The sequence below is a fragment of the Bos indicus genome, chromosome 28 (assembly GCF_029378745.1).
Source record: "Bos indicus isolate NIAB-ARS_2022 breed Sahiwal x Tharparkar chromosome 28, NIAB-ARS_B.indTharparkar_mat_pri_1.0, whole genome shotgun sequence".
Classification (NCBI taxonomy): domain Eukaryota; kingdom Metazoa; phylum Chordata; class Mammalia; order Artiodactyla; family Bovidae; genus Bos; species Bos indicus.
Genome location: NC_091787.1, coordinates 33,303,293 through 33,325,565, shown reverse-complemented (window position 1 = coordinate 33,325,565; position 22,273 = coordinate 33,303,293). Strand labels below are relative to the sequence as shown.

General features: G+C 47.2%; 1 protein-coding gene across 16 annotated transcripts in view; it reads left to right on the top strand.

Annotated features, from left to right (window-relative positions):
* Positions 1–22,273, top strand: part of KCNMA1 (potassium calcium-activated channel subfamily M alpha 1) — a 774,726-nt gene that overhangs the window by 139,043 nt on the left and 613,410 nt on the right. The window contains exon 2 of one of the 16 annotated variants that reach the window (XM_070782105.1): positions 756–22,273. This exon is cut by the window's right edge and continues 27,006 nt beyond it. The exons of the other annotated variants lie outside the window; for them this stretch is intronic. Coding sequence (XP_070638206.1) covers positions 756–803 — 48 coding nt within the window. The 3' untranslated portion in view covers positions 804–22,273. The remainder of the gene's footprint in view (positions 1–755) is intronic. 16 annotated transcript variants of the gene reach the window in all.

Here is a 22,273-nt window from a genome sequence, read left to right as displayed (position 1 = left end):
CCACGGAGCAGCCAGGCAGCCCCACTCAAGGTGCCCTAGTAACTGAGGGCACAGACGCACAGTTTTCCAGACTCTGGTTCCAGGCTGAGGCTCTAGAATTCTTTAGTGGTCTCTAGTCCTTGGGACCACTAGGTCTCCCAAGGGCCACCAGTTCTCCTGTCACTCATGATACAAAAGGGAATGAGGGTATCCTTGGAAGAGTGATAAAAACAAAGTGAACGGGCACTTGAAGGGAATCTGGATGCAGGGCAAAGGGAATTTGAAAGCCAGAGCTGGTTTTTCCCTTAGGTTGTAACTGCATCGAATGAGGTGGGCCTCGGTGTCCCCGTGTTTGAAATGGACATTCAGTGACTCACTTAACAAGCATCTTTTGAGTGCCTTATGCGGGCCTGGCACTGGAGTTACAAAGAGTGTTCCAGGTGAAAGCCAGGTCTGGAGACGTTCACAAGCCAGTGTGCTGTGTGTGTGTGGCAGCTCCAGAGGGCCCAGGGCTCTGTGTGGTCCAGGGTGAGGAATGCTGGCTGTGTCACTGTGTCTGCTGGCCTTGTATTGTCCCTAGAGATTTGGGTCCTGGAGGCGAGAGCCTTAGGAGCAGGAATGGAGGCCCAGGAGGAGGGAATTTCCCTTTCCTGGTGGGAACTGTATCTGATAGAATGTTTATATAGTAGAAGGAGCACAGGCTCTGGAGTCAGGTGGGCCTTTGTGACCTTAGGCTAATTGCATAAGCTCTCTGAACCTTTTTTTTTTTCCCCCAGCTATTAAATGTGAATCCAAAAGGTACTGACCTCCAAGGGCTGTTGTGAGGATTACAGTGAGGCCACCCTACCTTCAAGATTCTTTGCAACTCTGCTCTTCAGGGCAGGACGACCAGGCAACGACAAACCGGATCCAAAGTGCCTCGGTGGTCCTGGTGTGCAGAAGGCGCCCCACACACTGTAGATATTGGAGGCGTTAGTTATATTAGTATTAATAAAAACTGTGTCTGCTGAGAAGTTCTGATAATCACTGCTTTCAGTCAGGGGGCTGGTCATTTCATTTTTGAGTATTATCAAGCCACTGCTGTCTGTAAAGCCATCAGAAAGCCAGAGTCGCTTACTGGAAACCAGCTAGGCCAAGTTTTGAATGTGAGTGTGAATAGAGGTAGGAGTACATTTTTTAACGTTTCCATGTAATGAAACCTTGGTAAATCACATCCTATGTTAGATTCTTTACGGAAGCAGGATATTTAAGAGAAACCTTTTCCAGAAACCCATGTGTAAAGCCCTAAAATCGTTAACTCTTAAAGTCGGCAGGGGCTGCAGACATCAGGATATATAGTCTTCTAACTCAGGGATACTTGAGTAGGAGTGAATTTGACTGAGCCCCCAGTCTCACCCCATGGGACATTGGACACAGTTGGAGTGTGATGTTTCTGTTACCTAGAGGGTAGAGACCAAGGATGTTGCTAAGCATCCCACAGTGCACGGGACGGCAACCCCCCCTCCCCAAACACACACAATAAAGAACTATCTGGACCAAAATGTCAGTAGTTCTGGCAGGGGAAAGTGATTCCCAGGGTAATGTCTGAGATGGACCTGGGACCCAGAACTGAGTTGGTTGACCAGAGGCCAGAGCTTTTCCTGTTATATTTAGTGCCTTCATCTCATTATATGAAACAATCAACTTTAATCATGCTCCTGAGATCTTATTTTATACTTTATTACTTTCAAGTCACTTTCTTTTGTGATCTCCTGAGTTTTCTGATTTGAGAAAGCCAGATTTCACTATTCTAGACCTGGCTAATAGAGAAGGGTCACTAGATTTAGTAAATAAAAACACAGGATGCCCAGTTACACCTGAATTCCAGATAAGCAGGATAGAGCTTTTGGTTATGTATGTCCTCTGCTGTATTTGGGACATACTATTTTAGTAAATTAATAATAAAGTATTTCTTGTTTATTTGAAGTTAAAAACATAGATTCATTTAGATATTTGGCAAAACTAATACAATATTGTAAAGTTTAAAAATAAAACAAATTAAAAAAAAACATAGATGGGCATCTTGCTTTGACCTGGAAACCCTGTAATCTAGAGATCACACGCAGGCTGTGGGACCTTTCTATCCCTGCCTGAGGCTTCTGGCATTGCTCCGAGACCCCTCTGCCTGGAGGGGAAAGATGGTCAGGAGAGGGGAGGGTGGCCCTGAGCATGGAGCCAACATCTTCCGCTCTTGCCCACAGGTGTCTGGGAGGGACTGGCCATCCATACTGGGCTAAAGGGAAATGGCCTGTAAGCTGAGAGGGTGGCCAAGCTGTCCCATTTCATAACTGAAGAGATTAAGTGAAGTGTCAGCAAGTGAGTTATGTTCCTGGAACACCAGGTCTAGGGAAGTCCTGGCAACTTTGCTCCTGAACCAGGAGCAGAGTCCTGCCCATCCCACTGGCTTCTAGAGAACACTGCCACCTTGGCCTGGGGCGTGCTGGGGCTTTGGGTGCTGGCTCCTCGGCTAGGTCACAGAGCCTTCCAGCACTGAGGTGCTCTCCGTGCGTGGGGCCTGGACTCTGGGTCTGCCTGCAGGGTTGGAGCTGGGCAGCTGCAGCAGCTCAGGGGAGAGGACAGCTCAGCGGGAGAGGATGGGGCAGGATGCACCCACAGAGCCGCCTCTGAGCTGTGGGCCCTGCTGCTGCCAGTCTATGACCTCAGCCCCTTTGTTCAGAAGAGGCTTAGAGGTCGAGGCTGTTAACAGGCGAGGTGACAGGAGGATGCTGACTGCTGCTCCGGCCTCTTGACCTCATACGTCCTGCCTTCTCTACTGATTCTGCATCTTCGCCTGCTAGTCCTGACACTGGGCTGCAAAGCAGGTAGAGGTCAGCTGCTACTCTGCTCCATCCCCTCCGCCTCCCCACCCAAGGTCTGGGCTTGCTGGGTGTCAGGATGCCGCCTGTCCCTCTCCCCAGAGCAGCTTCTTGTTGCGGGAATTCATCTCCACGGCCTTGCTCCTTGTTCCTGAAGGGTGATCAGTTGACCATGGCCTTGATGGTGGCTTTTCTTCATGTTGACCAGGAACAGCCTTTGAGGGTCTTCAGGGGTAGGTTGTTCACCACATTGCCTGCCATCTTGTGGGCATCCACGGGCCTCCCGAGGACCAGTGGATACACCTGACTGTGCTTTGTAGGTGCATAAGTGCGTGTGAACCGGTGCATGAGAGAGAAGAGCACAGTAACGCTATTTTGTAGAAAGCATCTGATGAGAAACGTTGAGGTCGCTGGTTCTCAAACTCGAGTGGGCATCAGCATCACCTGGATACTGTTAATACAGAGACCAGCCCCAGCTCAGGATTCCTGGCTCCAGAGTTCAGCGGTAGGGACCAAGACTTTGTACTTCTAACAAATTCCTGGGTGATGCTACTGGTTCAACACCATACTTTGAGGGTCACCAGCTTAAATGATGGCCCTTCTCAAATGCCTTGTGTTTCAATTTTATTTTTATTAAAATATTCATTAAGTAACTAATCAGACAAATTGAATGCCTGCTATATCCCATGCACCAAGTTTGGGGGTAAAATGTTAAAAAAAACAGCCTCAGGGAACCCACAGTACAACAAGGGAACTGCACATTAAAAACTTAAAAGCTTCTGCACAACAAAGGAAACTATTAGCAAGGTGAAAAGGCAGCCTTCAGAATGGGAGAAAATAATAGCAAATGAAGCAACGGACAAACAACTAATCTCAAAAATATACAAGCAACTCCTACAGCTCAACTCCAGAAAAATAAATGACCCAATCAAAAAATGGGCCAAAGAACTAAATAGACATTTCTCCAAAGAAGACATACAGATGGCTAACAAACACATGAAAAGATGCTCAACATCACTCATTATCAGAGAAATGCAAATCAAAACCACTATAAGGTACCATTTCATGCCAGTCAGAATGGCAGCGATCCAAAAGTCTACAAGCAATAAATGCTGGAGAGGGTGTGGAGAAAAGGGAACCCTCTTACACCGTTGGTGGGAATGCAAACTAGTACAGCCACTATGGAGAACAGTGTGGAGATTCCTTAAAAACCTGGAAATAGAACTGCCTTATGATCCAGCAGTCCCACTGCTGAGCATACACACTGAGGAAACCAGAAGGGAAAGAGACACGTGTACCCCAATGTTCATCGCAGCACTGTTTATAATAGCCAGGACATGGAAGCAACCTAGATGCCCATCAGCAGATGAATGGATAAGAAAGCAGTGGTACATATACACAATGGAGTATTACTCAGCCATTAAAAAGAATACATTTGAATCAGTTCTAATGAGATGGATGAAACTGGAACCTATTATACAGAGTGAAGCAAGCCAGAAAGAAAAACACCAATACAGTATACTAACGCATATATATGGAATTCAGAAAAATGGTAACAATAACCCTGTGTACGAGACAGCAAAAGAGACACTGATGTATAGATCAGTCTTATGGACTCTGAGAGAGAGGGAGAGGGTGGGGAGATTTGGGAGAATAGCATTGAAACATATATAATATCATGTATGAAACGAGTTGCCAGTCCAGGTTCCATGCATGGTACTGGATGCTTGGGGCTGGTGCACTGGGACGTCCCAGAGGGAGGGGAGGGGAGGGAGGAGGGAGGAGGGTTCAGGATGGGGAACGCGGGTATACCTGTGGTGGATTCATTTCGATATTTGGCAAAACTAATACAATATTGTAAAGTTTAAAAATAAAATAAAATTAAAAAAAATGAAATTACAAAAAAACAAAAAAACAATTGCCAACTAATCTATTTGCTTCTACTGAAGTGTTATGTGGGAAGTGCAGTAGGGGTGTGGAAGGGACAGTTGAGAGGGTACTTTTTGAAGGTAAGCGTAATAGAGTTTCCTTCTCTCTGTGTGTTGCAGTTTGTGTGATTTGTCTCCCCACCTGACTATAGGAACCCTCAGGGAAAAGGCTGAAGTGAATCTCAATTTTCCTTCTTAAAGTGTTTTCTAATTCTGAGGACACGGTAGGCAACCAAAAAAAAAAAAAAGCATTTGCCAAAAGAGGAGATATCAGTATCAAAGAAATGATGCCTAGTGGTGGAATTTCAGACCCAAATGTGTGTGGGAGCTTACAGATTTGGATTCGATTATTAATGTCCACTTCTTGGGCTGACCTGGATAGAGACCAGCTTAAGCAGGAGGACACCGTCTCTGGTCTCCAGCATCAACTCACTGCCTGAGATCATGGGAAATACTGCTGAACATTTCACCTGCAAGAGTCTTGAAACCTGCCATGTTCTTAGAAAGCTCATTTCCAAGAGCTGGAAGTGGTCCTGAGCTGATGCTTAGCTGGGACCTGTCTTGGCCTGAGGGGACACAGCCTCACAGCAGGGGGGGCAGACCCAGGTAACTTTCTTTCTTTTCATCCTGCGGGGCTGAAGAAGGAGGAGACCCTCTCTGTGGTAACTGCTTGGAGCTTTGAGCTCCAGCTGGAAAGTGTGCTCCTTGTTCTGAACAGGGCCAGGAGAGACCCTTGGGCTTTGGCCAGGGCCAGGGGCCGCCTTCTCTGTGACTTCTCCTTCATATTGTGTCCTCCCTGACTTTAGGAGTAGTGGACAGCAACAGAACTAAGCCTGCTCCCTCCATCATCCATCACAAAATTATTCATAATGTCTCTTGCTGTGTGCAGAGTACCATCCTTTAAAAACACCTTTCAGTTCAGTTCAGTCTCTGAGTCGTGTCCGACTCTTTGCGACCCCGTGAATTGCAGCACACCAGGCCTCCCTGTTCATCACCAACTCCTGGAGTCCACCCAAACTCATGTCCATTGAGTCGGTGATGCCATCAAACCATCTCAATCTCTGTCGTCCCCTTCTCCTCCTGCCCTCAATCTTTCCCATCATCAGGGTCTTTTCAAATGAGTCAGCTCTTCGTATCAGGGGGCCAAAGTATTGGAGTTTCAGCTTCAACATCAGTCCTTCCAGTGAACACCCAGGACTGATCTCCCTTAGGATGGACTGGTTGGATCTTCTTGCAGTCCAAGGGACTCTCAAGAGTCTTCTCCAGCACCAAAGTTCAAAAGCATCAATTCTTCGGTGCTCAGCTTTATTTACAGTCCAACTCTCACATCCATACATGTCTACTGGAAAAACCATAGCCTTGACTAGATGGACCTTTGTTGGCAAAATAATGTGTAGGTTTATAATAGATTGAAAAGGGTCAACAGAGGGAAGAACAGTCAATATTGATGGAGCGCATGCCCTCAGACACAGTTCTGAAGCACTCTGCCTGTGTTCCTTCATTCAGTCTTGAAAACAACTCTCCAAGTGGGGGGTGAAGTTTCCCCCATTTTAAAGAAAATACTGAGGCTGTGAGAATTTCAGTAATTTACTGAAATTGCTCCAAAAATAAAAGGGCAGCATCAGGTTTGGATTCCATGAGACTCCAGCACCGGGATTAATTGTTCCCCTGTCCTGCTCCAGACAATGGTGGCATGGGGGGATGGGAGGAAGATGAAGGCAGAGATTAGACTTTGGGGTTTGTGCCCTATCTGCTCCTCCTGGACCCTGGCTTCCTCCATAGTCTGTCCAGCTGCAACAGCCTATAATAGCCCCTCTTTCCAACCTCTGTTTTGATCTGCTATGGACATTTAATTTGGTTTGGATTATGATGATGCTGATAGCGATTACTACTACTACTATTGTTGCAGTAACTCTATCTTAGTAGTATTGCAAAGCCCCTGAGAACAGGCACTGACTCCCTCCTGCTCTCCCAGGACCCCTCACAGCAGAGATCAGGGTGGGGCTGATAAACACTGAGGCTCACCAAGAGCTGGTACGTGGTCCACACCCAGGGTGATTAACCATCTGGTTTGCTTGGGACTGTTGTGGTTTTAGCGCTGCGAGTCTCGCATCTTGGGAAAACCCTCAGTCAGCCCTGGGCAAAGCAGGACAGTTGGTCACCCTGTACCCCAACTGACAGATGAAGACACTAGTGCCCGAGGTGGGCAGGGTGGGCCTGGCAGAGGTGGACAGAGCATGCCTCAAGCCTCGCCATGATTCTTGATGGAGACTGACTCCCTGACTCCTGATCTGGTACTCTCTCTCCTGCAGCCTCCAGAAGTGAGGCTCAGTCTTCCGTTCTGTGCTCTTAAGACACAGCTTTTATAGGCAGCTGCTGTCTTCTCTCTGATTCCTTGATGCTTCTCATCCTCTTTTGGAAAAATAACTTGGGCAATCAAGAAGCCTTGGCTGAAAGCTCCTGGTGGTGCACTTGAGATGTACTGGGGGCTGACTGGGGTAACTCTTTGAGGGGAAGTCAGGCGTGCTCCAGAGGCTTGTGTTTCCGCTGCACTTCCGTGTGGTTTGTCTCCCCAGATCCAATTTTTGCTGAACCACGGGCACAGTGGTTCTTCAGCAGGGACAGGGGGCAATTGACAGATTCTCAGTTGAATCCTGGAGGACAATGCATTCTGGGCCAACACCCTCTAAAGTAGGATGTACAAAACTGTCCTTTGGAATACTGGGGAAAATATTAATTTCTATTTTTGTGAGCTTTTTAAGTGACTTTCTGTGTACATATTGCAGTGTATGTAATAATCATATGGTATGGCTCTTGATGTATATATGTACACACAGGGGGGTATATGCTGATGGGAGCTGCTCTTCCAGAATGCTTGCCATATTTCTGCAGAAGTGTTTTAATGATAATGAAATCTCTTGGCTGGAGGATAGGTGTTTGAATCTCTTTCAGCAGGGGGAGGTCCAGATGAAGAACAGAGTGAGTTTTGAGACATCCCTGGTGGCCCAGTGGTTAGGACTCTGTGCTTCCAGTGAAGGGGGTACCACTTTGATCCCTGGTCAGGGAACTAAGATTCTGCAAGCCCCACAGCACTGCCAAAAAAAAAAATGTAACAGAGCGGTTTTCAGTGTAAATTGGCTTAGAACATCCCTCTGTTGATGTTTAACTGATGCAGATGGTACTTAAGTGTCTCCACGGATGGTGTGTACCCTATTTATGGTAACAAGTCTTGAGAGCAGTTCTGTGCAACACAGAGGTAGCTTCCTGCTGTCAGCTTTGCACACTTGTGTCGTACCTCTTAATAGGATGAATGTTTTAGCTGATGAGTGATGAGAGGCAGCGTTTGATAGAGCAGTGTTCTCAAAGTGGGATTCCCAGACCAGCAGCATTGAGCATCACCTGGGAACTTGTTGTGAATGCAAACTCTTAGGTTTCACCCCAGACTCCCTGAATCAGCAACTGGGGGTAGGGGCCCCGCACTCCTTGTTGCAGCTGATCATTCTGATGTGTGGGCAAAAGTGAGAACCACTGAGATACCCTGGCAGGAGCATGGAGTTGGAGTCCTGGCTCTGCTTCTGTGAGCTTGGGTAAGTTACTAATGGTCTCCTCGGAGACCTGGTTTCCCCATCTGACTACTGAGGGTTTAAACAACTCTCTCCCAACTTTAGTATGAAGATGGAAATAGGGGATAATTGATGTAAAATGCTTAGCACCATGCAGAGCGAGTAGAGGTATTCGGTATCCAGCCTCAGGTATTGTTTTTCCCATTAATTGGATATGATGAGGGTGGTAGCACCTGAAAGGAGGAGGCCCAGAAACACCTGGTTCCCAAATTGCTTCCCTCACTAGCTCTGCGATTCTTGGGCAAGTGGATCTCCTCGATAAAATGTGCTTAACCACACCAGTCTAACAGGATCCAATGATTGAAGTGCTTTATAGTTTGTAAAATAATCCAATAAAAGAAATTTCTAGGGAGTTATTTACTGAGGTGACTCGTACTTTGTCCTCTGGGAAAATACATCCCCTTTCCTAAAATAATAAAAGAAAAAGTCAAAAATCTGACCATGGAGGACCTGCAGGCTGGGTCACAGAAGACTGTTTTGCCCCCAGGACCACTTTATTTTTTCTCCCTGCCATTTCACTTTCCTCCTACCCTGATCCTATCCATCAAATCCTGTCTTCAACTTGCTTCCCCTGTGCTCTGATGCCGAGCCTCTATTAAAATGTCAAATGCAAGCCATGAAAATTCTGCCTGGCTTCCTGGAGGAGGGGAGGGTGGTGGTGGCCGTCCAGCGTGTCCTTCTGCCATTACAGTAATTGCTTGGGTGACCATGCCAAGGCATCAAATAAATTGCCTCCTCCCTTTATGTGTCTCGGTGCTGTTTTTTTGCAACATGAATTGTCCCAGCGCGGAGATAAGCTCTGCTCGTAATTTCACCAGATCCTTAAATGAGGAAAACGGGCAAACAGCTTTCCCTTGCCCACACACTCCCTCTTCTTTTTCCGTGATGGTGTCCAATGACAACACATCCATCTCCAGAGAGGCCTGGAGCCGGGCCAGCACGGGCTGCTAGAAGGTTCCTGTCCTCCCCGGAGAGTGCCGAGGGCCCCGAGAGGGTGTCTGCAGAGCAGAGATGGAGCAAGAGAGCTTGGGGAGGAGGCCCCTCCACCTCGGGAATTACCATCCAGAGGCAGTAGCTCTTCTTGGGAGGAGAGGCATGTCAGTTTCCTCCTGCTTGCCTGCCTTGATGAGCCACTCGTTGATGAGGTGAGGGCTGATGTCACAACCACGACTCCTCGTTAGGCTGCTGATGAATAAGGACAGCGGGAAAAATGAGTTGGGCTCTGCAGTGGCATTTCTCTCCCTTCCTGGCAAACTGTCGGGACGTCCTTCTCCTGTACGAGCGGAGGGGAGAAGGGTCAGAAAGGAGAGATTCCTGATATGCCGTTAGTGGTACAGCCAATTAAAAAGAAATTAAAACAGAAATCTCTGCTGGCTGCTGGAATGCAGGCATCTCCTCTCCTGGCCCCTCTAAACCCTCAAACAAATTAATTGGATGGGTGTTGACCTGAGGGGATCAGCTGAAGGCTTAGATACCAGTTCTTTCTGTGTGGTGGGTGGAGAGGAAGGGGGGTGTGTGTGTCTCCCTCACAGGGGATATGGGGGTGAGTTGGGGGCAGTTTGGGAATTGAAAGGAGATTTGAGCATTTTGGGGCAGAGAAGGCAAAATCTGCTGGAATTTCACCTTGATGGGAAGCAGAGGATTGGGAGACAGACCCTCTCTAGCCCTGGAGAAAACCATTTGAGGATGTGAAACACTGATACCTCCTAATTCTTCTTCTGCTCTGCAGACTCGCAAGCCTCACGAGGGCCACAAGGAGCATAAGGAAGTCCTTTGTGACTGAGGAGTGTTGCTGGAAAGGGGAGGGAAAAGTCCAGAATGTTCCTATGGTGCTGTCAGTCGGGAGGGAGATGGAGGGGATGGCTGTCCATTTGCCAGGCATACTCTTTTTTCAGAAGCTTTCTTCGCTGTTTAGTTAGGTGACCTGGGAAAGAGGCAGAAGGAGAAGGCTGCCTCCCTTTCCTGGAACCTGGACATTTGGAGTCACCTGGGTCCCTCCCTGACCTTGCCAGGCCCTCAGCCTGCTTTATCCATAACCTCTCTTTCCTTTTCTAGACTCTCTTTTTAAGAACTTAGAAAACAGCAGCTGTGTCTCTTTGGCCCAGGGATCCAGATGGAGCATCTTATTGTGGTCAGGGCAGATGAGCAGGCGTGGAGCAGAGCCCTGCCCCGTCTGCTTCTGGCCACTGCTTTGTCCCAGGGTCAGCAGTGGCCTCCCTGGGAATGCTTCCCGCCACACACTGAGCCATAAAAAATTCAACTGCAGGGTTATCAAATATTTAACTGCCAGATGAATGAATACAGAGTCTTATGAATTCTTTGCTTTGATTAAATAAAATTGAAAGATGGGAATTGTCTTCTCAGCACTTTAGCAAAAGGCGAGTCAGGCCAGCTAATTTCTGCCTGGGATCTGTCCCCAGGAACAGCTGGCATCCTGGTGAACCCACCTGCTCCACGTGTCTTTACCGACTCTATACTCCAGAGTTTTGGACTTTGCCCATGTTATATTCAAGAAGGGCAGCAATGGAGATAAAGCAATGTCCCAACAGATCCCGATTCCAGTATCTTCAACCTTGGGTAGCCCTCAGTCTTCATTTTTCTTACCTGTAAAATGGGAATAATAATAATAATACCACCTTACTTAAAAAATGATTGTGTGATATAGATATAAAATGTCTCACACCTGGCATCTGGTAGGTTCTAAGAAATTTTTACTATCATTATTATTTTATTTTTATAATACCATGATTCAGTTGAGTATCTCCTCGGGTTTGGGAAAGCATGATTTTGGAGGCCTGCTTTGTAGGCTGTTGCCTGCAGTTCCTTGGAGTTAGCAATTGATCAGTCCTTTAACAAGCCTACTTTTTGTCCATTCATTCATTCAAGGCTGTTGGGTCCATTTGTTAACAATTGGACACCTCCTAAGGAAAATACACTTTCATTGGGGAAAAAAACATATATACACTATTCATGTATGTATGTCTGTGTCTCTTAACATGTTCATCATGCAGGGAGAGTTAAAGGTTCCCAACAGTTGAGGCTACTAGAGGTGGAGTTATTAGGAAGGCTTTACCAGGAGGTAGGATGAGGTGTGGGGCCAGCACTTAAGAGAAGCCTGCAGAAGTTCCATTGGTTTCAGAAGAATTTAGAGAGGAGAGCCACAACCCACTGTCTCCAAGTATGTAGCACCTTTGAGTTCGGCTAAAAAGATGCAAATCAGATATAATCTTTTGTCCCAGGCCTGCATTTGTTGTCTGTCCTGCTCCTGGGGACCTTAGGGAGCCATTTCCTTATTTGCATGGGCCATTCTAATAGTTTAGCAAAAGTAAACCCAGCCCTGTGGGAGTGCCTTTGGCTCAGCTGAAGATCTGCTCTGCTGGAGTGTAAGAGTGTGCCTGGTGGGTGGGATGGGATCAGACAGGAGCTTTCCAACTGGGATTTGCCTGCTGGAGCCCTGGGTCACCGCAGCAGACCCTCATGCGGGTCCGAAACTGGAACCGGATCCTGTGGCCAGACGGGAGGCAGCAGGGCCAGCCCTTCCCTTTCACTGGCCTGTAGCCAGCCCAGGTCTGGTGGGAAGGAAGGGACACATCCTGATGTCTGAGTGCCCTGCGATCTCGTCGTCGATGCCGAGGGCAAAGGCCTACATCACGCTTGATACCCATTGGCGTCCTAGTGGGTGAGGTCAGCGGGTCCTCAGGGAGGTGCATTGGACTTCTATCTTGGTTGAAAGCCAACCTGCCCCATGGGTCCATTCTCCTTGTTCACCTATTCAGTCAGTCAGTCGATGAGCAGATTATTTCCTGAGACTTGAGGTGTTGAGTATTGAAAAACTCTGCAGGCTTGAGATGGGAGAGGGCACAGGAATGACAGGCAGGGACAAGCCCCGCCACCCAAGGAGCCCCCAGTCCAGTCAAGGGAAGCAAGAGAGACACACAGGAAAGGTTCAACAGCAGCTAGTACTGGCCTCAAAGGCAAGATGCATGGGTGGCAATTCAGGAGATGTCCTAAGGCAGCACCTACTCAGTGCTGCAAATGTCCAGAGCAGGAGTGACCGGCTGGCCTTAGTGGGTGGGGCTTGTGGAGGAGCCTGCCTCCTTGCCCAGCACCTGTGTCTCTGTTTCATTAGCTGCTTTATATGAGAAGAGAGAAATTCTGTGTCTTTCCAGATCCCAACAAGGGTGCATAGTGTCTGAGGACATTCTTTTCTATTTCCTAGTCCCCTCCCGCTGTCTTTGGAGGTCCTACTGGCACAGTGCAAGTTATTTGCAGAGAACAGAAGTGTGCAGAGGCAGAAACAAAATCATCCATAATCACATCAGAAACATCTACTATGATTCACATTCTGCTTTATTTTCTCCTAACAGTATTACCATTCATTTTTCTTTATAGTGCTGAGATCATAGAGTACATGCAATTTAGTGTTCTGCTTTTATCTTTAACATCAGCATATTATCAGCATTTCCATGTGTTACTGAAACTCTATAAACATATTTTTAAATGACTTATATCCCATGATTTGGACAGTCACCCCTTTTCTTCATATTTCTTCTTTCCTTTTTCCTTTTTTTTGGCTATAATCATAGAGTTACACTGGATATCTTTCTATAGAATTATATGCATAAATTATATATATAACCTCATTTGTTCACTTATTTAAAAAACTTTGAGTTTGTGTAATGTACAAGATGTGCTTTTCAGCCTTGAGAGAAGAGCTTTTAGACACTTGGATCCTGGGAATCTTATGAGAGGACTTGGGAGGAAACCATCTGAAATACAAAAAGGCACATAGATGAACTACTTAAAAACATGCAGTTTTGTGATACTGTTATCTGTAGCCACTATCCCTGGCTTATGATAGGACGATGGGCAGGTTAATTGTCCTGGGCCTCAGTTTCCACAGCTATAGTCACTAGATGGGTTTGAAGCTATTCCTGCCTCCAGTAGTTTGTGGTTCTTACGGAAATGTAAGATCATCCAAGGGCCCCTCTTTCCTGGTACTTCTCTGAGGCTGTGTTTGGAGTGTTTCTGGCCCACAGATGATGCTCATGGGCCTGGACAGAGCCTGTCCCCTTCCCCTTTTGCTGGGGATCACAGCGGTCATTAGCGCAGCCCTCTTTTTGCATAGCTAGTTTGGGGCTTGACTGCAGCCCAGCTCTGTTTGCAGTTAGCACAGAAATGGTGAGCAGAGCAACCTAGGAAGGAAGACTCTTCACTGAATGATGACATATCAAGGGAGAGGTCGCCTTTAAAACTCGAGCAGAGTAGATCTTGCACATATGGGGTAATTCCTCCCACATTAAGCCCATGATAAACTCAGAGATTGCATTGTCCTGACAAACACTGAAGACAGAAATCTTGAAAGGCTTTAAAAAGATGCCACAGAATTAAATAAAGGCCTGGGCTGGAAAGATACCCTGGAGAAGGGAAAGGCTACCCACTCCATGTCCGTCTGTGGACAATTTCATGGACTGTATAGTCCATGGGGTTGCAAAGAGTTGGACATGACTGAGCGACTTTCACTTTCACTTTTCAAAGAGTATTAAATTAGGCTATTAAATTAAGGCTTTTCAAAGGGTATTAAATTAAGGGAAAGGCTACCCTCTCCACTACAGTCCATGGAGAATTCCATGGACTGTATAGTCCATGGGGTTGCAAAGAGTTGGACATGACTGAGCAACTTTCACTTTCACTTTTCAAAGGGTATCTGGTACCTGCAGAATATTTTAGTTGGGTGGTTTTGTGTGGCCACATTCTCTAGACCCAGAAGATAGCACCCGAATTTATGAGATATTGTTCTCAGTTTATAAACAGCATGATTGAGGCAAGCTTGCACATTTAAATAGGAGCTGAGAGACGGGCTAATTTCCTAAGGATAACAGTTCCTCCCTGGGGTTATGCTTCTAGCTTTCCTGGGTCAGAGAACTTAATTTTAACAATTGACAGGGAAGAATCTGGTTCAGGGTATTGACCTATACTCAGCTAACTCTTGAATGACTTATGAATCCAGTTATAAAAACAAACAAGGAATGTGGTTGAGTGAGGTACCGCTGTCATAAATGACAAGCTGCCACCTCCTATCCCTTCCTAGTAAAAGATACCCTTAATCTATCAGGATGCTCTTTAAAGCTAAGCCATGACACAGGCTCAGAGTCCTTCTTAACAGTGCTCTCAGCCACTGCCAAACAAATGGAGTTCAAATATTTGCTCCTGGAGTAAAACCTTCTTGATACTCCTGGGTATTGAGGCATTCTTTCTCCTATGGGCAACAAACACCAGGCAGGAAAAGAAATCAACATTGCAAAGGTTCCTTGGTGGGCACAGAGGTGAGAGCCTGATAAACTGCCTTTCTCTGGGAATGTTGGTCCAAGGAACTGAGTGCCGTCTTGAGCAGGACCAGTGAAGATTAAAAAGCATAGATATCTTTTTTGCTATCCTTTTTGCATTTCACGTTATGATAATGAGTTATGTTGTATGCACATCCCAAAGGGCTTATCCCTGCATTTTATCATGTGTTCTCCATAGCAACACCTGTTGGTTAATCAAGGTTGCGTTATCTCCATGGAGCAAGTGATAGAGGCTTAGGACAGATAAATGCGCTGCATGAGGCAAGTCACGCAGCTAGGAACTCTCCCTAGAAACCAGGTATCCCTGCCTCCAGGTGCCAGTTATCTTGGTATGCCTTAAAAAAAAATTTTTTTTTAATCTGTCAAGTTTGTGCTAATAGGAATTCCTCTAGGGCAAGCTCATGTTTTATTTCTGCATGTTTGATTACTTTTCCACCTCCATCTCAAGTTAGAACTAACACACAGGAAATGCTCAAGAAAATATTTATGGCCTATAACTCAGCAGATGGGTCGTTCATTCATTCATTCATTCACATATGTAAGAAACAAGGAGCTTTCTCTTTCCTCCCATGCTGGCCTGTCCCCGTCCCTTCTGGGGGTAAGGTGTGTCTTGAGCTTTAATCACAAGAGCAATCCAGCTAGGAGGCAGCCCTGACATAGGCACCTGTGCAGCCAGTGATGACATTCTCTGTCCCATGGAGGCTTTCTTCCCCACAAAGAGGCTGGTCATTATGTCTTTATTTGCAGCCATTGATGGCAGGACCCACAAGCCTCTAACCAGCTCATGACCTGGGGTTAGACCTGCTTGGGTCCTGAGTAGAGGGATCCTTGCAAGGAAGGACTTCCAGAACAGTGGCAGTGCCTCTGCTGTAAAGGGTGGAGGACTGCGGGGACAAGGACCCCATACTTGGTGCTGGGACAGGGCAGCAGGAGAGAGGCCAGTACCAGGAGGTGTGGGGGGATGGGGGGTAGATTGGATCTTAGGGCTGGAGGGAGGGGTGGGGGCCTAATAGCTGGGCTCCCTGATCCCTCTCTGGACCATCTTTGTTTTCTGAGTTCTACTGCGTCCCTTTTCGGGATGGCCTTTTGACATGTGCTAATTATAAATTGTCCTTTGGTGCATTCCGAGAGTTCAAATAATTAGAATTTCTAATTCCAGTCCTCTGAGCTGCTCCCAGCAGCCTTATCCTGCGAGAGGGGCACTTGACACATTTCCAGTTCTCCTGAAAGTCACTGCAAGAGGCCGGCAGTGCAGCCTGGAGCAAGGATCCAGATTTGGGGACTAGGCATGGCGACCTCTCCCCGGGATCCAATGCAAATGTCCTAGAAGCTCTTCTCTTTGCGATTTGTTGGTTTCTAAAGAGGAACATTTTCAAGGCAAATGGACAGGGCAGAGTGTCTAGCTGGGGTCCCCAACCTCTGAGCCACAGACCACTACCTCCTGGTGGCATTAGATTAGAAATAAAGTGCACGATAAATGTAATGCACTCAAATCATTCCAAAACCATCCTCCAGCCCTCGCCATCCACCCAACCCCTCCTTATCTTCCATGAAACTTCCATGGTGCCAAAAAGGTTGGAGACCACTGATAAGGGATAGGCCCCTGAGCTCTGATCCTAGTCTGGCCAGAGCTTGTGGGACTGTGGGCAGAGAAATTTTTGGACCTCAGTTTGCTTACCTGTAGACCGAGGGAATCAGAGCTGTGACTGCCCAGGGCCTTACCAGTTCTGAGATCATTTGAATCCATGAATTGTAGAAATAGTTCTGAGCTGGAGCCCTCAGATCACATAGTAACTTTGGCTGAGTCAGCTATGTGATTTCATTTGCATGCAGTCTGATACCAAGATATTAAATAACTTTGTTCAAAGTCAAGAGCTTAAGCCACGGTTTTTGTTTTTTTTTTTTTCCCCCCACCCTACCTCATTGTCTTGCTTAACCTCCTTAGCCTTGGTTTCTTCAACTGTAAAATGGAAATGATAATACTCAGGTCATAGTATTGGTAAACTCTGTGTAAAATGCAAGGGCTTCCCAGGTGACTGTGGTACAGAATCTGCCTGCCAATGCAGAAGACTCAAGAGACATGGGTTCGATCCCTGGGTTGGGAACATCCCCTGGAGGAGGAAATGGCAACCCACTCCAGTATTCTTGCTTGGAAAATCCCATGGACAGAGGAATCTGGTGGGCTATAGTCCATGGGGTGGCAAAGAGTCAAACATGACTGAAGGCACACATGCACACACATGTAAAATGCAAAGGGCTAGCTAGGCACACGTGAGGGCCCGTCATACAGTTGCTGCAGCCTTACACTGAAGGAAGGGGCACATCACAGTTTCTCCACGTCTCATCCCTCACAGGGCTGGTCTCCTGAAGCATCTTTAGGCTTAGCAGTTTGCTGCCCAAGGTTGTCCTGGGGAGAAGATGGGAGCTCCAGGTCTCACTCTGACTGAAGACTCAGGCAGCCTTCCAGGGAGTCGCCTGTGGGGACTCAGAGAGACTTGGGTGTTAGTCCTGAGATACCCCTAGGAGTGTGCCCTTCCTTCTTGTCCATTAGTAATGGTGAGTGTGCTTGGATGTTTTATCAGTATACTGCATGTACACTCTTGTTACTTTATTTACAGGATGTGGGGATAATACCCAAGGCCGTGCAGCTAGTAAACAGAAACAGGACAGGGGCCGGTCAGAAACAGAAGCTTCCAGCTGCAGGAGGCAGCCCAACAGCCCCATCGCATCACCCCTGACCTCTGGTGCTTCTCTTGCTGTTGTCCTACGTTGCCTGCCGGGCCTCTCCCACTGGAGCTTGTGCCCCAAAGCTGCCTTGCTAGCTGGTATCCTCAAACCTTAAAGTTGAAAGGAGAGAACCTTAGTGGTGGAGGGACGCTTCAGTGTTGCTTGGCTCAGCTCTTTCAGGTAACTGATGCCTGGATGGGGGCTAAGGTAAATGACTGAGTGGCTCCATGGCCACATGTTTCTGTTTAGTCACTAAGTTGTGTCCGACTCTTTTGCATCCCCATGGACTGTAGCCCACCAGGCTCCTCTCTGCATGGGATTTCCCAAGCAAGAATACCGGAGTGGGTTGCCATTTCCTTCTGTAGGGAATCCTGCTGATGCAGGAATCGATCCTGCATTGGCAGACAGATTCTTTACCACTGAGCTACCCGGGAAGCCCCCACGACCACACAGTTTGTTGAAAGAGCCTGGAATAATCAGCTCTCCTGATCAGGGACCCAGTGCCCTTTCTCTTACACCCTACTGCCCTTCTTTCCTTGACATTCCAGCAGGGGTCATACACTGGTGAAAGTGAGGTACAAGACTTTTGGTTGGCTGATCTTTGAGGGAAGGGAAAACAAAGAATTTGAAGTCTCCAAACGTCCTGTATTAGTCAACTCAAGGTGCAATAGCAAACACCCCAGACTGATGGCCTAGAGAACAGACATTTATTTTCTCACAGTCCTGGGGGGTAGAAATCTGAGATCAAGGTGCTGGCAGCGTTGATTTCTTTTGAGGCCTCTCTCCTTGTCTTGTGAGTGACCATCTTCTGCCTGTCTTCACAGGGTCTTCCCTCTGTGTGTCTGTATCCTTATCTCCTCTTCTTGTAAGGATGCCAATCAGATTGGCTCAAGATTCACCCTGGTGACCTTGTTTTAACCACTTACCTCTTCAAAAACTGTGTCTCCAAATACCGTCATATTTTGAGGTACTAGGGGGTTAGAACTTCAGCATAGGTATTTGAGGGGAAGATTCAGGCCCTAACACTTCTCATATTGGTGTGTCTGATTTTACACCTTCTATCCATTTGTATTCAGCCCTATCTTTATGGGGGTCTTGGTGAATGATCAGCAGAGATCCCAAAATGGAATGAATGTCCCAGGGGTGTTGGAGAGGGGGAAGCAGAGGGGCCTACCCATGACCACCCTGACCTTTGCCCCATGGTGGACCTGCTTAGTGAGGATGGGAGGACCCAGTCTGCTCAGAATGCACGTGTTTGGGGCCGGCAAGGGAGCTGGTAGTCCTTCTAGGGAGCGTAGCTGATTAATATAATCATATTAACTGGCCCTCAAACAGACATATTTATAGCCATGGTGACACATTATTAAGGATCTAATTTGTATCAGGACTCTGGGAATCTTATTTTTAGGTCCAGAGGAGAGCCCTGCAGTCAGGTGACCAGGAGGTCTCCCCGGAGCGTTGTGTTTATTCTGTCCAGTTGGAAACTCTCAGGGTTGGAAGAAATTTACAAGGTCCCATCAACCCACCCTTCCACATGATGCCTGTATCACTGCATGTGTCCCCACTGAGGGACCATCCAACCTCTCCTAAATGCCACCCACATTCCTCACCACATTGGTGAGGAGAAAGATGGAGGCTGAGTATTGATAGTGGGAGTCTGACCCAGGTGAGGGGCAGCACCGTGCCCCTGGGTCAGGCCATAGCACAGAGGGGGTTGGCCAGAGCACCCTGACGTGTGATCCTTCTGGGAAATGAGCACCTGGGCAGCTCTGGTTTGCATGTTCCACTCTGCCCGCCCCAAGAATGATGGAGTCCCTTCAGCCACACTTGTAGGTGACCCTGATGGTGGGAGCCTGGGGTGCGTCTTATGCAAGGCTGTGTCCCCTGGCTCACAGCAGACACCTGCAGTGTCACACACTTGAGACCCAGCTCTGCTGCTGACCAACCCTTCCGGAGACCTTGTGTGAGCATCCTCACTTCACTGATCTCCAGCTTCTCCCTGCTTCCTCTGTAGTTTTAAGGTTGAAGCACTATGATGGTGGTCAATACACATATACAGGCTTCAGAGTTCTCCCCAAATGTCACAGATGAAAGATTGCGAAGCTGCCTCAGTATGCACAGATATTTATATTTTAGTGCCTAGCAACAACAATGAAGCAAAAAGAAATAAATTAGTTTTCAAGTGTGGGAAAATCAGACTTCAGAGGATATTTTGTAAAAGCTTCATACATAATAGGAGTGGGCTGATGGTCCCAATCCCACTTTTTATCTGTCCCTTTTTAAAGCTCTGCTTTCTGTTAAAGGCAAGAAAACTGTGTATGTGGGTGTGAGTCCAAGTTTCGGGACAAACAAATGGCTAGAAATTGCACTTCTCAGGGAAATGGCTTTTGGTGGCTCTTCTAGAGAAACTCCTGTCATTTGAAATGAGATGAGAGTTTCCCAAGTTAGATGCCAGCTAGATGGCAGATCCCATGGACAGGCTTTTAAAAAGGATTAAATGACTCGTTCTGTGTGGTCAGGATTCTAGTCAAGTGGCTTCTTTCTACTCTTCTGCTTGGCTTGCAGCTAAAAATAAGATTCAGAAATTGGGTTTTTCTCTTCTGTCCTCACCACAGAGGCACCCTTGTGAGCACGGGCATTGTTCCCAAGGAGGGTCAGGTCTAGAGGCCTCAGGTGGTGGCCGAGTCTCTCGGCAGCTCTGGGCACTCAGGATAAGGTGGGTGGCCTTTGGTTTACATTTCTGGGTGAAGCTCTTCTCTCTCTCTCTTTTTTTAAGAGAAGTTTTATTCTGTTTTTGGCTGTGCTGGTTCTTCGTGGCTGCATGGGCTTTCTCTAGTTGCAGAGGGCAGGGGCTACTCTTCTCTGCCTTCTGTGGGCTTCTCATTGTGATAGCTTCTCTCGTTGTGGAGCATGGGCTCTAGAGCTCGCGGCTTCAGTAGCTGTGGTGCACTGGCTCAGTTGCTCCGCAGAATATAGGGTTTTCCTGGAGCAGGGATCGAACCTGTGTCCTCTGCATTGGCCAGCAGACTCCTGTCCGCTGTCCCACCAGGAAAGTCTGAAACTCTTCTCTTGACCCACTTGGGGACTCCCTCTGGGTGCTTCCCCACAAGCCCCAGTCCTCTCTTTGCAGCACTGAATGCAGGGCTCTGTTAATGTGGTTCTGTGGCATCCCCTCCTTGCTTTGCTCAGTCAGATTCATTTTCATTGCTGGACCATCAGCTCCACGAGCTTGGGGACTGGGTCCATCTGAGTCATTGTAGTGTAGTCCGTAATCATATGTGGGATAAGTGAACATACTTCTGCTGCTAATGTCCTCCCCAGAGCAAGCACAAGGAAGAGAGCTGCACCTGCTTCTCTTTCCTGGCTCCCTCCAAACCGCTGGTGACGAGTGAGGAAACTGTCCCCTGGGGTTTCTGCCAAATCCTGCATCCCCCTGGCAGAGGTACCAGAGGCACCTGCCCTCTGTACCCTCATTCCCCGTGACTGATGGGATTAAGAGATCCTTGGCAGCATCACTAGGTGTTCATCTGCTATTAGCTGATTAAAATGGGGGTGGGGTGGGGGAGTGCAGAAATCTGCGTCCCTGGACAGCGTGTTCTTGATGCAATTGAAGAAAGACGAAAGAACTCTCTGAGACTTGCTGGCTTGTGTGGCCCTATTTTTGGCATCAGACCCATTGTGAATTGCTATCTTTCTCCCCAGCCATCAGCTGGAAAATCCATTAACAAATTAAAATTCCCTTCAGAGGCCGACCGGCTTTAGTTTCTGGGTTTCTAAATGACCTTAATTTTTATCACCAATGCCGTGTAGGTTTGGAAGCTTCCATTGTCACCAAATCTCCTGCTACTCGCTGAGAGCGCAGTGCTGGGGTTTTACAGTTGGGCCAAGCTTCTGGGTTCCCCTGGAAGCCTTATTGGCTTCTGAGGGTCTTTGTGTCCCTTCTTTTTTCTCTAAATTAGTTTTTATTGAAGTATGTGGTGGTGGCTCAGTCGTGTCCAACTCTTTGTGATTCCATGGGCTGTAGCCTGTCAGGCTCCTCTGTCCATAGGATTCTCCAGGCAAGAGTACTGGAGTCAATTGCCATTTTCTTCTCCAGGGGATCTTCCCAAGCCAGGGATTGAACGTGGGTCTTCTGCATTGCAGACAGTCTCTTTACTGACTAAGCTACCAGGGAGCCCTTCCTGAAGTATAGTTGCTTTACAGTGCTATATTTGTTTCCACTGTACACCAAAATGAATCAGCCATACGTGTACGTATATCCTCTCCCTTTTGGATTTCCTTCTCATTTAAGTCCCCACAGTGCATTAAGTAGAGTTCCCTGTGCTATACAGTCGGTTCTTATTAGTTATCTATTTTAGTATCAATAATGTGTGTGTGTCAATGTCAATTTTTCGGTTCATCCCACCCTGCCTTGGTATCCATGCATTTGTTCTGCATGTCTCTGTTTCTGGTTTGCAAATAAGATCATCTATACCATTTTTTAAGATTTCCCATATATTTATGCATGGATTTGCAATATTCATTTTTCTCTTTCTGGCTTGCTTCACTCTGTATGACAGTGTTTGTGTCCATCCACTTCTCCACAAATGACCCGATGTCGTTGCTTCTTATAGCTGAGTGACATTCCATCATCTGTGTGTGCCACACCTTCTTTATCCACTGTTAATGCACATTTAGTTTGCTTCTATGTCCTAGCTGTTGTAAATAGTGCTGCTGTGGATACGAATTTTTTTAGAGCAGTACACAGTCAGCCCACTACCAGCACAGAGGGGTAAAGTAGCTTGCCTGAGGTCACGGGGCTATGGGATTATAGT